Genomic DNA, 15,745 nt, shown 5'->3' with positions numbered 1-15,745 from the left:
CTCTGTCCCCCTCTCGCTCTCTCTCTCTCTGTCCCCCTCTCGCTCTCTCTCTCTCTCGCTCTCTGTCCCCCTCTCGCTCTCGCTCTCTCTCCTCTCTGTCCCCCTCTCGCTCTCTCTCGCTCTCTGTCCCCTCTCTCTCTCTCTCTCTCTCTGTCCCCCTCTCGCTCTCTCTCTCTCTCTGTCCCTCTCTCTCTCTCTCTCTGTCCCTCTCGCTCTCTCTCTCTCTCTCTCTCTGTCCCTCTCTCTCTCTCTCTGTCCCTCTCGCTCCTCTCTCTCTCTCTCTCTCTGTCCCTCTCTCTCTCCCCTCTCTCTCTCTCTCTCTCTCTGTCCCTCTCTCTCTCTGTCCCTCTGTCCCCCTCTCTCTCTGTCTCTCTCTCTCTCTCTCTCTGTCCCCCTCTCTCTCTCTCTGTCCCCCTCTCTCTCTGTCCCGCTCTCTCTGTCCCCCTCTCTCTCTGTCCCGCTCTCTCTCTCTCTCTCTGTCCCCCTCTCGCTCTCTCTCTCTCTGTCCCCCTCTCGCTCTCTCTCTCTCTCTCTGTCCCCCTCTCTCTCTCTCTCTCTCTCTCTGTCCCCTCTCGCTCTCTCTCTCTCTCTGTCCCTCTCTCTCTCTCTCTCTGTCCCTCTCGCTCTCTCTCTCTGTCCCTCTCTCTCTCGCTCTCTCTCTCTCTGTCCCTCTGTCCCCCTCTCTCTGTCTCTCTCTCTCTCTCTGTCCCCTCTCTCTCTCTCTGTCCCCCTCTCTCTCTGTCCCGCTCTCTCTCTCTCTCTCTGTCCCCCTCTCGCTCTCTCTCTCTCTCTGTCCCCCTCTCGCTCTCTCTCTCTCTCTCGCTCTCTGTCCCCCTCTCGCTCTCTCTCTCTCTCTCTGTCCCCTCTCTCTCTCTCTCTCTCTCTCTGTCCCCTCTCGCTCTCTCTCTCTCTCTCTGTCCCTCTCTCTCTCTCTCTCTCTCTCTGTCCCTCCTCTCTCTCTCTGTCCCTCTCTCTCTCGCTCTCTCTCTCTCTCTGTCCCTCTCTCTCTCTCTCTCTCTGTCCCTCTCTCTCTCTCTCTCTCTCTGTCCCCCTCTCGCTCTCTCTCTCTCTGTCCCTCTCTCTCTCCCTGTCCCTCTCTCTCTCTCTCTCTCTGTCCCCCTCTCTCTCTCTCTCTGTCCCCCTCTCTCTCTCTCTCTCTGTCCCCTCTCTCTCTCTCTCTCTCCTGTCCCCCTCTCTCTCTCTCTCTCTCTCTCTCTGTCCCCCTCTCTCTCTCTCTCTGTCCCCCTCTCTCTCTGTTCCCCCTCTCTCTCTCTCTCTCTCTGTCCCCCTCTCCTTCTTACTCCTTTCACATTCTCCAGGGTGTTCATCACTTTTTCCGCCTGCTGTCTTCTCTTTTCCTATTTGCCATTCCACCCTTTCCCCTCTGAATGTTGCTCTCTGTTTTCCAACTAGATGATATCCATGAAGTGTTTTCTCTGCCCACTCCCTGAGATGCTACCAAGACACGTTCTCCAGATGCTTCCTATCCCCTGCTGTAGCAGTTTAGAGACAGGCCCTGTCTGGCTAATACTCCTATTGGCTCAGGTCTGTGAGTTCTGCCCGGAGACAGAACTGTAGTCTAGAGCAGGTGAAGGTTATTAGTTATGCATGCACTTTCAGGGAACTGATTTTTGGATGGAATCAGGTAATTAACATAACTGTTTGGCTGACTCAGGTGGTTTCCAGGATACTGCAATACAACCTGAACAGTTGGCTCCAAATCCTATGGAGTAATGCTTCTTAGCATTACTGTGAAATCTGTAGGCCTATTCGTTTTAATGATGTGCATACTTTAAATGTTGGGTGTTCTTCTTAGTTTTCAACAGGAAGTTAAAGACTGCTGTTTTCTATCTAAGCAGCTGTGGAAGTTGTCGAGGTTGCCTTTATTTTGTGTGAGTGAAAAGGCCTTTGTTTCATAAGGAGGGTGTTGTCTCTATGGGATCTTTGTTAATGAGCAACACATTGAAACATCCCTCTCTCCTCCCTTTCCCTCAGCTCTACAGTAACACTGTTCCCTACTGTACAACATCACCCCATTCTCTGACACACACACAGACACACACACACACACACACACACACACACACACACACACACACACACACACATACATTATACACTACCGTTCAAAAGTTTGGGGTCACTTAGAAATGTCCTTGTTTTTGAAATAAAATAAAAATTTGTCCATTAAAATAACTTCAAAGTGATCATTAGAAAACCCTTTTGCAATTATGTTAGCACAGCTGAAAACTGTTGTTCTGATTTTAAAGAAGCAATAAAACTGGCCTCCTTTAGACTAGTTGAGAACATGGAGCATCAGCATTTGTGGGTCCGATTACAAGCTCAAAATGGCCAGAAACAAAGACCTTGCTTTGTTTCTGGCCATTTTAAGCCTGTAATCGAACCCACAAATGCTCCAGATTCTCAACTAGTCTAAAGAAGGACAGTTTTATTGCTTCTTTAAATCAGAACAAACGTCTTCAGCTGTGCTATTAGCCTTTTAAAATGATAACACAACGTGCCATTGGAACACAGGAGTGATGGTTTCTGATAATGTGCCTCTGTACGCCTATGTAGATATTCCATTAACAAATCTGCTGTTTCCAGCTACAATAGTCATTTACAACATTAACAATGTCTACACTGTATTTCTGATCAATTTGATGTTATTTTTAATGGACAAAAAATGTGCTTTTCTTTCAAAAACAACGAAATGTCTAAGTGACCCCAAACTTTTGAACGGTAGTGTACGTCTTTGGAGATATGTAGTAGTCGGGGTATAGGATGGGAGAGTTTGAAGATATAGGCTACACTATAAGGTTCCCTGACGCTTACAGATGTAGGGTCTTCATTTGATCACGCTGTTGCAGGAGAACTTTCCAGAAATACAGGAAGTTCAAAACGTATTGTGTATTTGAGGTTTAAAAAGGCTTCTGAAGATTGTCATTTCCACTTTAAAAGGAAAAACTTCAATTTCTCTTACGAAAAATGTATCAATCCCAACAAAAATGTCCATGAATTATAATCCACATAATAATTGACATTTCCTGTTTCTGAAGGATTATTTTCCTGCTATAGCAAACTGGCTCGAATTAAGATCCCACATCAGTAATGCAGTTCAATACAAGTCCTGAACACAGAACTCTGTTACTTGTAATCCATCCAGCGGTCTGAGTCAGAAATGGTTGACATTCTCAGTGACAGAGACTGTACGCCAGAAAGAGCAGGGACGATAAAATGATCCTAGTCATCCCACCACTGGTTAAATTCGGGGAAATATCAGTGCTGAACTCTAGAATAATGCCATACTTTGCATCAGAACCTAGTTAGTGCTCTAACCAGGGGTGTAGGCCTATTCATTACACCGATTCTGTTGCAAAACATTTCATCTGTTGCAAAACATTTTGTAACAGAAACCCGTTTACTCCAAACGGGAAATGTTTTGCACCAAAAACAAGAGTTTCTATTGGACAAATTCAGGTAGGTCCCACCCCTTTTCATTTTGTTTGGTTGTTAAACGGTTGAGTACACCCCCAAGCCTCAGGAAAGAGAAACCAAATTAAGCGTTGAACTCACCAGAATTGGGCGTGCGGAGACAGGGAAATCAAGGATTTATATATACACTAGATGACTGATAGGGGGTGCTGTGGTAATATTTTGGAAGGTATAGAAATACATTGTCTACATTCATTTCAGACATTTATTATATTGCAGAGGCCTAAATGCGGACTTTTAAATTGTATATAATGTGCGCTAAACATACAAATTCATAATAATGTTACTGTCCCAACTACAACAGAAAAATACTTAAAGACATGCAATTTTGTCCTTGAAACGTGTATTTGAAATACTGTAGAATTACATTCATTTCCATGGAGGCTCCTACTAGGGAGTGACAATATGGCTAACCGGTGGCTTCAAAGCCTTTCAATGGCCAATGCATAGCATCAGCAATTCGGGGTTTATATACATTCACTTCGGGAAGTATTCAGACCCCTTGACTTTTTCCACGTTTTGTTAGGTTGCAGCCTTATTCTAAAATGTATCAAATTGTTTTTTTCCCCCTCATAAATCTATACACAATACCCCATAAATATCACATTTATTCAGACCCTTTACTCAGTACTTTGTTGAAGCACCTTTGGAAGCGATTACAGCCTCGAGTCTTCTTGGGTATGACGCTACAAGGTTGGCACATCTGTATTTGTGGAGTCTCTCCCATTCTTCTCTGTAGATCCTCTCAAACGCTGTCTGGTTGGATAGGGAGCGTTGCTGTGCAGCTATTTTCTGGTCTCTCCAGAGATATTCGATCGGGTTCAAGTCCGGGCTCTGGCTGGGCCACTCAAGGGCATTCAGAGACTTGTCCCGAAGTCATTCCTGTGTTGTCTTGCCTGTGTGCTTAGGGTCATTGTCCTGTTGGAAGGTGAACCTTCACCCCAGTCTGAGGTCCTGAGCGCTCTGGAGCAAGTTTTCATTAAGGATCTCTCTGTACTGTTGCCACCACCATGCTTCACTGTAGGGATGGTGTCAGGCTTCCTCCAGACGTGACGCTTGGAATTCAGGCCAAAGAGTTCAATCATGGTTTCATCAGACCAGAGAATCTTGTTTTTCATGGTCTGAGAGTCTTTAGGTTCCTTTTGGCAAACTCCAAGCAGGCTGCCATGTGCCTTTTACTGAGGAGTGGCTTCTGTCTGGTCACTCTGCCATAAAGGCCTGATTGGTGGAGGGCTCTAGGAAGAGTCTTGGTGGTTCCAAACTTCTTCCATTGAACAATGATGGAGGCCACTGTGTTCTTGGGGACCTTCAATGCTACTGACATTTTTTGGTACCCTTCCCCATATCCGTGCCTCGACACAATCTTGTCTCGGAGCTCTATGGACAATTCCTTCGACCTCATGGCTTGGTTTTTGCTCGGACATCACTGTCAACTGAGGGACCTTATATAGACAGGTGTTTGCCTTTCTAAATCATGTCCTATCTATTAAATTTTACCACAGGTGGACTCCAATCAAGCTGTACAAACATGTCAAGGATGATCATTGGAAACGGGATGCACCTGAGCTCAATTTAAATTCTCATAGCAAAGGGTCTGAATATTATGTAAATAAGATATTTCTGTTTCTTAAAAAAAAAAAACTTTTTGCTTTGTCATTATGGGGTACTGTATGTACATGGCTGAGTTTGAAATGTTTTTATTTAATCCGTTTTAGAATACGGCTGTAACGTAACGAAGAAGTGGTCTAGGTAAAGTATCCGGAATGCTTTCCGAAGGCACTGTACATCATTGCGTGAAACCAACCGAAAGCACGTTTTTTTGTGTTCACGAACGGGTGACTGTCTTCTATTCAACAGTTTTCTTGTAAGTCTAGGCTATATACTGTATTGTCCCTGTCCTTCACTGCCTCACAGAAGACATGATGAACTACTGTTGATGCGCGCTCTTTCAATGTAGCTATTAACCACAAATAAAATGGCCTAACCTGACCATTATTACCGTTCCAGCTGGCTGATAGGCGTTATTAGTTTGGTCATGTTAAAGAGAGGTAGAGAAGTACATAACCTGAAAAGCAGAAAGAGGTATAGAGGTAGATAGTTAAATAGTATACACCCATCTGATCATGACTTTCAAGTGCAGGGCACGATGCCATCACACACGTTGAATGCTCCCTCAGTTTATTGAGTTGACTTCTTTGACCCGAAGGTCTTCGTAATGACATATAGAGGTAGGGAATCTAAAAAGCGGAGGGCAGAGAGGGGAAGGAACATTGAAGCGCCTGAACAGCGCAGAGGTTGAGAGGCCTGTCCTAGCCTGTCCCAAGCAGTGATGAGAAATTAGACTTTTTTTGGGGGGGGGTCACATCAAGAAAGGAAGATGGGAAGGAATGTGCATGGAGGAATGTTCTGAGGGTAGGATGGGGGGGAGAAAGAAAGGAGAAGAAGTGGAGAAGGTGGATGTCAGTCTTGGCCTGTACTCAAAAGTCAAAACGTCTCACCATATTGAGAGATGGGAGGATGAGATATGGCCGCTCTGATTGGTGGGAGCGATATCAGCCTCTATTGTCACACGAGGAGAGGGGATTTTACAGCTCTATGATTGGCTGTTTGTTGCTGGCCTGTGGGGCTTTTCCTCAAAGGCAAGTGCTGATAGACATTAAAGAGCTTCATATGCAGTTATTACAAATTAGCTACAGACATATGATATAATAATGACATGGTATATGGTGTAGTAACTAGACAGTGTGATGACTAGATGGTATCATGCCTGTGCTCAGCCTCAAGTCTGTGTTTCTTATGTGTCTTTTATCAATCTATCATGAACGTCCATCTCTCTCTCTCTCTCTCTCTCTCTCTCTCTCTCTCTCTCTCTCTCCCCTCTAACAGCACTTCACAGACCTCCTGGATGACTTCTCCCAGGATGCTTTGCTGGGCCAGCTGCTGAGCGACCCCTTCCTGTCCGGCCGGGAAGGAGAGGCCATGGACGAGGGGGATGATTTCACCCCGTCCTCCCCGCTACCGCCCCACATCCAGGCGGAGCACTCCTACTCCCTGTGTGGGGACTCCCGGCCCCAGTCGCCCGTCTCACATATGCCTGGGGAGCAGGGGAGCGATGCAGGTGAGAGGAGGAGGACAGAGGGGAGGGTTTTTGGGCCTCGGTGACAGTTGTAGATTACATGCCGTACTGTAATGTGCAGGATATCTGCGGTATCTATAACAAAAGAGGGATACAGAGATATGTGGAGCTATGTGCTTTAGTACGTTCAGGGCCACACAAGACACAAACAGTACGCAGCGTATCTAAGTGACCGTGCTGATGCTGATGTGTCGTGTCTCTTTCGCTCTATTAGAATCAGATGGTGAGAATTGGTCCGTGGAGCAGGAGGAACAGATGGAGGTGTTGCTGTGTGACCCTCCAGCCCTGCTGCCCACCCTAACCCTGTCCCTGGCCCCTGAGGGCCACATCACTGAGGCCCCGGCCCCACCAGCCCCCAAGCCCAACCCACAGACTGCAACACAGGGCAAGACCAGCAAGGTAAGAAGACATTTAGAGCCACAGACAGGCCCACATTCACTCACAAACACACACACAAACGGATGTGCGTGTGTGACGTCTCTCTCTGCGGTTTGATTGTTTAGGCGAAGGAGATTGGTGAGATCCAGATCAAACTGGAGCCTCATGAGGTGGACCAGTTCCTCAACTTGTCTCCTAAAGGTGAGACCTGACACACACCATATCGTACTGCCACACTACTCATAACCTCTCTGTATGTCGTTCCCAGACCTGGGTCAAATATACGTGTCAAGTACTGTGCTCTTTACCCCTCATTAAATAACATAATCGTATAATATACACCATTTAGCAGACGCTTTTATCCAAAGCGACTTTGTCATGCGTGCATACATTTTAAAGATATATTTTGAATATAAATCAAGCACACTTTTAATTATTTGACAATATGTATGGTATGTCCAAAATAAATAGATTTTTAAGTACAAACGCTCTGATGAAGGTCAGATACGTAAGCTTATTAAAGATCAGTGATACTATCAAGAGCAGTGTGCGGGTTTCTTTTTTTTCTTCTCAAAACATACAAACGCAACATGTAAAGTCTTAGTCCCATGTTGCATGAGCTGAAATAAAGGATCCCAGAAATGTCCAAATGCATAAAAACCTAATTTCTCTCAAATTTTGTGCACTAATTTGTTTACATCCTTGTCAGTGAGGATTTCTCCTTTGCCAAGATGATAATCCATCCACCTGACAGGTGTGGCATATCAAGAAGCTGATTAAACAGCATGATCATTACACAGGTGCACCTTGTGCTCGGGACAATAAAAAGCCACTCTAAAATGTGCAGTTTTGTCACACAACACAATGCCACAGATGTCTCAAGTTTTGAGGGAGCTTGCAATTGGCATACTGACTGCAGGAATTTCCACCAGAGCTGTTGCCAGAGAATTGAATGTTCACTTCTCTCCCGTAAGCCGCCTCCAACGTTGTTTTAGAGAATTTGGCAGTGCGTCCAACCGGCCTCACAACTGCAGACCAATGTGTAGGGCATTGTGTTGTCGTGCGGTTTGCTGATGTCAACGTGATGAACAGAGTGCCCTAGTGGGGTTGTATGTGCAGGCATAAGCTACAGACAACAAACACAATTGTATTTAATCGATGGCAGTTTCAATGCAGAGAGATACCGTGATGAGACCCCGAGGCCCCCATTGTCGTGCCGTTCATCTGCCGCCATCACCTCATGTTTCAGCATGATAATGCACGGCCCCATGACGCAAGGATCTGTACACAATTCCTGGAAGCTGAAAATGTCCCAGTTCTTCCATGGCCTGCATACTCACCAGACATGTCACCCATTGAGTATGTTTGGGATGGTCTGGATCGACGTGTACGACAGCATGTTCCAGTTCCTGCCAATAACCAGCAACTTCACACAGACATTGAAGAGGATTTTGACAACATTCCACAATCAATCACAGGCCACAATCAACTGCCCGATCAACTCTATGCGAAGGAGACGTGTCGCACTGCATGAGGCAAATGGTGGTCACACCAGATACTGACTGGTTTTCTGATCCGCGCCCATACCTTATTTATTTTTTAAGGTGACCAACAGATGCATATCTGTATTCCCAGTCATGTAAAATCCATATGGCCTAAGAAATGTATTTCAATTTGGCTAATTTCCTTATATGAATTGTAACTCAGTAGAATCTTTGAATTTGTTGCGTTTTTTAATATTTTTGTTCAGTATAGTTGCTATGCAGGCGGATCAGTGTTGTGCTGCTCTGAGGATCCCTTCTAGCCACGGATGGATGATGTTGACATCAAGTACAATCCAATGTGTAAAGTCTATAAATGTTAGTGTTGATCGTCTCTAGAGAACGTTTGCAGGCGTGTAACCTGTTTGTGTGTGTTTCCCCTCACAAGGTCTGGAGTCTCTGCAGATGCCACCCACCCCTCCCTCCTCCCACAGCAGTGACTCAGAGGGCTGTCAGAGCCCGGTACACGCCAGCACTCCCCAGAGCCCCTCCACCCCCTCTTCTCCCCTCAGCCCTGCACCCTCCCAGGCCGGCCTCAAGGTGTCTCAGCGCACACCCTCCTCCCTCTCCAACTCCCCTCTTCTCACCGCCCCACACGTACGTACAACACAGACTGGGGACCAGGGATTCACTGAAAAGATACAGGGACCCTGTCGGCATAATATGAATCTGTCCTACCTTTCTTCGGGTAATCACTGATCCGAGAGAGATTGGATAAGTTAATGTGAGGTTACCACCCTATTGCGTTCACCAATCCAACCTGGTCAGATCAGTGACAACCTCACGAAATGGAAGGAATGAGCGATGGAGCTATTCAGAGAACAGATACAGGGACGTCACTGAAATAAGACACAGTTTGTCAGCTTATCTGATGGACTCTGATGACACTTCCTCTCTCCTCCCCCTGTAGAAGCTGCAGGGCTCTGGCCCTCTCCTGCTGACAGAGGAAGAGAGGAGAACCCTGGTTGCTGAGGGTTACCCTGTTCCCACCAAGCTGCCCCTGTCCAAGGCGGAGGAGAAAGCCCTGAAGAAGATACGCAGGAAGATCAAGAACAAGGTGGGTCTTGTGATTACGATTTGTGAGTTGAAATGTCAAACAACAGCTAGGAACATAAATATAAACTCAACATGGAACAGTGTCAATGATTTTACTGAGTTAGAGTTCATATCAGGAAATCAGTCAATTGAAATAAATTCATTAGGCCCTATTCTTAATTTGCCATGGATGGGCCTGGGAGGGCATAGGCCCAACCACTTAGGAGCCTGACCCACCCACTGGGGAGCCAGGCCCAGCCAATCAGACTGAGTTTTTCACCACAAAGTGCTTTAATACAGACAGAAATACTCCTCAGTTTCATCAGCTGTCCGGGTGGCTGGTCTCAGGCGATCCTGCAGGTGAAGAAGCAGTATGTGGAGGTCCTGGGCTGGCGTGGTTACACGTGGTCTGCGGTTGTGAGGCTGGTTGGACGTACTGCCAAATTCTATAAAATGACGTTGGAGAGGAGGCTTATGGTAGGGAAATGAACGTTAGATTTCCTGGCAACAGCTCTGATGGACATTCCTGCAGTCAGCACGCCAATTGCACGCTCCCTCCAAACTTGAGGCAACTGCGGCATCGTGTTTCGTGACGAAACTGCACATTTTAGAGTGGCCTTTTATTGTTCCCCAGCACAAAGTTCACCTGTGTAATGATCATGCTGTTGAATCAACTTCTTGCTATGCCACACCTGTCAGGTGGATGGATTATCTCGGCAGAGGAGAAATGCTCACTCATATGTTCAATACTTTTCTATTGCTGCCTGTGCCAGACCTAATAACACACTTCAGAGTGATACAGTAAAGCGATACTTCCGTGAGCCATAACAGGGGTGTAATTTCGACATCCTTTCTTTCAGATCTCTGCTCAAGAGAGCCGCAGAAAGAAGAAGGAGTACATGGACGCCCTGGAGAAGAAGTAAGCCTTTCGTGATGTTCTCATTCAGCGTGAAATCAAATTGTGTTGCTTTGGGAATGCGTTTTTGGTCTCCCATTTCTTTGGTAATTAATTAGCGTCATTATCAATAGATAAAGACTCAACGGTGCTTTTACACAAATACAGTAGTAGCTTATGTCTCCCCGAGTTATTATACCTGTCACTGATCTTGTAATTCCCCCTTTTGTCCACAGGGTGGAGAACTGCTCCAATGAGAACAGCGAGCTGCGCAGGAAACTGGAGAATCTGGAGTGTACCAACAAGTAAGAGACATACATTATACAGTGCTCCAGGTTATGTTTCGTGCTTCATCCTTTCCTACAATATTAATCCAACCTTGTAAAATTGTCACACAGCTCGCTGAGTCGAACGGAGCGTTATGTTTTGCTATGTTTTCATGTGTTTGTGCACGAATACACACAGTGTAACATTGTCTGTGAAGTCATATGTTAGTCCAGTGAAGTGTATAATTCTCTGCTGTTCTGTTCAGCTGTGTGTCTATTTAGCTCTGTGTGTGTGTGTATTGTCTTTGGCAGGATGTGTGTGAGTGTCTATGACTAAGCTCTGAGCCCAAATTTACCTTCTGCCCTTCCTCTCTCCTCTCCCCCTCTCCCTCGTCCCTCTCCTTCCCTTCTCCCCCTCGTCTCCTCTCGTCCCCTCTTCCCCCTCTCTCCCCTCGTCTCCTCTCTTCCCCTTCCCCCTCTCTCCCTCGTCTTCCCCTCTCTCTCGCCCCTCGTCCCCCCCCCTTCCCCTCTCTCGCCCCTCGTCTCCCCTCCCCTTCCCCCTCTCTCCCCTCCCCTCGTCTCCTCTCCCCTTCCCCTTTTCTCCCCTCGTCTCTCTCTCCCCTTCCCCCTCTCTCCCCTTGTCTCCTCTCCCCTTCCCCCTCTCTCGCTTCCCTTCTTCCCCCTCGCCCCGTCTCCTCTCCCCTTCCCCCCTCTCCCCCTCCTCTCTCCCCTTCCCCCTCTCTCCCCTCGTCTCCTCTCCCCCCCCCCCCCCCCCCTCTCTCCCCTTGTCTCCTCTCCGCTTCCCCTTTGTCTTCTCGTCCCTCTCCCCCTTCCCCTCTCCCTCCCCTTCCCCCTCTCTCCCCTCGTCTCCTCTCCCTTCCCCCTTCTCTCCCCTTCATCTCCTCTCCCCTTTCCCCCCTCTCCCCTTCGTCTCTCTCTCCCCTTCCCCCTCTCTCCCCTCGTCTCCTCTCCCCTTCCCTTCTCTCGCCCCTCTCCTCTCCCCTTCCCCCTCTCTCCCCTCGTCTCCTCTCCCCTTCCCCCCTCTGTCCCTCGTCTCTCTCTCCCCTTCCCCCTTCTCTCTCCCTTCCCCCTTCCCCCTTTGTCCCTCTCGTCTCCTCTCCCCTTCCCCCTCTCTTCTCTCGCCCCTCCCTTCCCCCTCGTCTCCTCTCCCCTTCCCTTCCCTTCTCTCTCCCCTCTCCTCTCCCCTTCCCCCCTCTCCCCTTCCCCCCTCTCTCCCCCCCCTCGTCTCCTCTCTCCCTTCCCCCTCTCTCCCCCTCGTCTCCTCTCTCCCCTTCCCCCGTTCTGTCCCTTCCCCCCCCCTCTCCCCTCCCCTCTTCCCCCTCCCTCGTCTCCCCCTCTCCCCCCCTCTTCCCCCTCTCCCCTCTCCCCCCTTCCCCCTCCCTCCCTTCCCCCTTTGTCCCCTCCTCTCCCCCCTCTTCCCCCTCTCTCCCCTCGTCTCCTCTCCCCCCCTTCCCCCTCCCCCCCCTCTCCCCTCGTCTCCTCTCCCCATCCCCCTCTCTCCCCTCGTCTCCTCTCCCCATCCCCCCCCTCTCCCCTCGTCTCCTCTCCCCATCCCCCTCTCTCCCTCGTCTCCTCTCCCCTTCCCCCCTCTCTCCCCCCCCTCGTCTCCTCTCCCCCTCCCCCCCCCTCTCCCCTCCCCCTCCCCCTCCTCTCTCCTCCTTCCCCCTCTCCCCTCCCCCTCTCCCCTCTCCCCTTCCCCCCCCTCTCTCCCCCTCGTCTCCTCTCCCCTTCCCCTCTCTCCCCCTCGTCCCCTTCCCCCTTTGTCTCCTCTCCCCTTCCCCCTCTCTCCCCTCGTCTCCTCTCCCCTTCCCCCTCTCTCCCCTCGTCTCCTCTCCCCCTCTCCCCCTCTCTCCCCTCGTCTCCTCTCCCCCCCCCCTCTCCCCTCGTCTCCTCTCCCCATCCCCCTCTCTCCCCTCGTCCTCCCTCTCTCCTCCCCCTCTCTCCCCTCGTCTCCTCTCCCCTCGTCTCCCTTCTCCCCTTCCCCCCCCTCGTCCCCTCTCCCCCTTCCCCCTCTCTCTCTCCCCTTCCCCCCTCTCTCCCCTCGTCTCCTCTCCCTAGGACTCTAATACAACAGCTACACTCTCTGCAGGCGGTGGTGGCAGGGAAGGTTCCCCGCTCCTGCAAAGTCACTGGCACCCAGACCTCCTCCTGCCTCATGGTGAGTCTCCTCAACTCAACCCTCAGCCCTGTGTGTGTGTGCTCGCGTGTGTGTGTGTGCGCGAGCGCACATTTTGTGTTTCATATCGATTGGATAACCTTTTGTTTTTCATTTGATATAACTCCTGCATGCTCTGTGTGTCAGCTGTTGTGAGCAGCCTGTCTTGTCTTTTTCATGTAAGTGCTTGATGGTGGAGCCTAATAACATATTGTGTGTGTGTGTGTGTGTGTGTGTGTGTGTGTGTGTGTGTGTGTGTCTAGGTGGTGGTGCTGTGCTTCGCTGTGTTCCTAGGGAGTTTCTACTCCAGCCTGGGTCCTTGCTCCTCCATCACAGAGACTGGCCTCTCCAGAGACATGGCCATGCAGGAGTCTTACACAGCTACAGGTACTACACACACACAGACAGTCAGTCACACATTGCACATTCATGTTTCATGGATTAATGCTGATCTTTTTACAGTGCATGACGTGTCAGTGTGTGTGTGTGTGTGTGTTAGCGAGGCATTAGCTCTGAATCTCTGAGTGCTGAGAAAGTAGCCGTGTTGCGTGATCCTACCAGTCACACACACACACACACACCTTTTGAAGTGTTTTGGCAAGGCCTCCTGGAAGAGTGTACACTTGAATGTCATTATTTCCCATTCAGAGGGACTATCATTAGCATGATTAAACTGCAATGCAGCCATTTTATGATGATTGATCTTTGCTCCCCCTACAGCTCTTCTCCCTCCCACACACAGCCTGTTTGCCACAGAGCCCAGCATTTGTGTTGCTGGCACTCTGCCCCTACAGCAGAACAATCTGTTTTGTAGGACATGTACAGAGCAAGGTTTACTGTTGGTAGGGTTTAATGTGTAATCCATATTGTTAAGAGGGTTGTAGGATTGCATTAGTAGGAGACACGATCGCATCACAGGATTATACCGTCCCTAAAAACACAAAAGACGTTTCAACAAAGAAAGATGTAAAAGATAGGCATGTCATTGAGTACTTTCTCCTTTCTGGACATGATGTGATCAGGTAAAAATGTTCTTTTTTTTTACCCATGATCCTTCACAGTGAAGTCCAGGAGCCTGCTGTCCTATGAGGAGAGAGGGCTGGACGAGCCACACCTTCTGGGTCTGGGCGGGGACTATCCTGACCAATTGGAGAGGCCCACGGTTGTCATGGCAGCGTGGCGCTCTGAGAAAAAGCAGCAGAAAGGGGAGGAGTCACATCGGGCTGAGACACGCCCACCTTTCAGCAACAGCAGTGATACGAACCCACAGAAACCCCTGCTTTTAGACCTGCACAGGTACGACACACACACACACACACACACACACACACACACACACACACACACACACACACTTATGGTAGGCGATGACATCAGAGACTGTATGAGACAGAATAACTGTTTTTTTTACACGATTTTGGGGGTATTGGTGTCAGTAAAAGTCTAGTGCTGTAGTTTCTTATCTGTTCGTCTCTTCTGCGCCAGGTCTCTGGAGCAGAGGGTGAACGACAGTGCTAAAATCATAGAGCTGGAGAGGACAGTCAACGAGACGTCATAGGGTCTACCTCTGACCCCTCACCTTTGACCTTCCCTCTGCAGGAGCAGGAGACAGAGGCTCTCTGTATTTATAGAATATTTTTGGAAAACTTTGTTATTTTATCGTATGTAGTTGTTGTTCTTTTCTATTGTGTTTTTATTCCATTCCAAAAGTACACCACCTTTGATATATTTTTGTGTTCGTACTTTGCTTTTATTTTTGCCTTTATTTGCCTTACTTCTTTATATATTTGATGACATCGTTTTGCTTCAGCCATTATGCTCTGTTATATTTGAGTGAGTGGTATTTAGTTCTGTATTTCTATGGTGATATTCCCCTTGGTGTGATGGCGGTGTTATGAGAATGGGGCCCCGTGGCTCTTTGAATACTCTGCTGATGTCTTCACAGTAATGGGGCTTAGTATCTCAAATGCTATTTCCTTTACATATTCTTTTCCTATTGATTTTTGTCAGGATGGACTCAGAATCGCACGCTGTGTCCTTATTAAATACGAGTCTCTATCAAAAGCCACAGGCCTTCGTAGCAAGTCCTATTTTTGTAAATATAAATGTCCGCCTGCATGTATGAGGTCAGTAAACGCAATGTTGACTGATGTTTGATCGATGGTTGGATGCTGAGACAATCAAGTTGTGTATGATACAGCGTTATGACAAAGTACTTTATACCAGATAATGTGTTGTTTGCTAAACTAAGAAACTTTCCTGCTGGAGAAAACACAACGGTGGCCTTGTGATATGAACCAGTATGATGTTTCTGCTAGGTCATAGTCTCTACCACCTGCACTGTCTCCCACATACACACAGATGAACAGAACCAGAAGCAACTTCTCCTTTGGCCTGCACCCTGCAGTCAATCCACTCACACAGCATCCCCAAAGAGTCCATTTTATTCTTATTTATTCCATATAAACTGTAGAGTCACATTTTGCCTCCACAGGAACCTGTCTTTGTCTTTATGGGTTCTGTCCTTCTTGGCTTTTGACTAAAACAAATAAATATTTTCCGTAGTAAAAGCATCGACTGCCGTGTACGATTTGCCCTGCTTTTGAAGTGTGATTGTTAGTTGTGTACTGTGTGTTTGAGACTGTAAGCACGCATACCCCCACTGTGAGCATGTGTCAGTCAATGATGACATAAGCGCCAGAAGTCGTACTAAGCCCATCCCAAAGGTTTGGCCCCCAGACATTCAAATCAACTTATTCAAATGTTTTAACCCAGTGGTTCTCCACTGGTTTTACCCCGGCAACCAAATAGAACCAAATTGTC

General features: G+C 48.2%; 1 protein-coding gene across 1 annotated transcript in view; it reads left to right on the top strand.

The window, feature by feature from the left end:
• The window catches only part of LOC112216857 (cyclic AMP-responsive element-binding protein 3-like protein 2), a 38,279-nt gene extending 22,780 nt beyond the window's left edge, over window positions 1–15,499 (top strand). Inside the window, exons 2-12 of the mRNA XM_042300169.1 lie at window positions 6,382–6,613; window positions 6,846–7,030; window positions 7,135–7,210; window positions 8,939–9,147; window positions 9,461–9,607; window positions 10,446–10,504; window positions 10,717–10,785; window positions 12,826–12,925; window positions 13,186–13,309; window positions 13,984–14,218; window positions 14,408–15,499. Coding sequence (XP_042156103.1) covers window positions 6,382–6,613; window positions 6,846–7,030; window positions 7,135–7,210; window positions 8,939–9,147; window positions 9,461–9,607; window positions 10,446–10,504; window positions 10,717–10,785; window positions 12,826–12,925; window positions 13,186–13,309; window positions 13,984–14,218; window positions 14,408–14,480 — 1,509 coding nt within the window. The 3' untranslated portion in view covers window positions 14,481–15,499. The remainder of the gene's footprint in view (window positions 1–6,381; window positions 6,614–6,845; window positions 7,031–7,134; window positions 7,211–8,938; window positions 9,148–9,460; window positions 9,608–10,445; window positions 10,505–10,716; window positions 10,786–12,825; window positions 12,926–13,185; window positions 13,310–13,983; window positions 14,219–14,407) is intronic.
• Window positions 15,500–15,745: the final 246 nt, after the last annotated feature.

The sequence above is a fragment of the Oncorhynchus tshawytscha genome, linkage group LG17, assembly GCF_018296145.1.
Source record: "Oncorhynchus tshawytscha isolate Ot180627B linkage group LG17, Otsh_v2.0, whole genome shotgun sequence".
NCBI classification, from domain to species: domain Eukaryota; kingdom Metazoa; phylum Chordata; class Actinopteri; order Salmoniformes; family Salmonidae; genus Oncorhynchus; species Oncorhynchus tshawytscha.
Note: the sequence above shows the minus strand (reverse complement) of the source record. Positions and strands in the feature narration are given on the sequence as shown.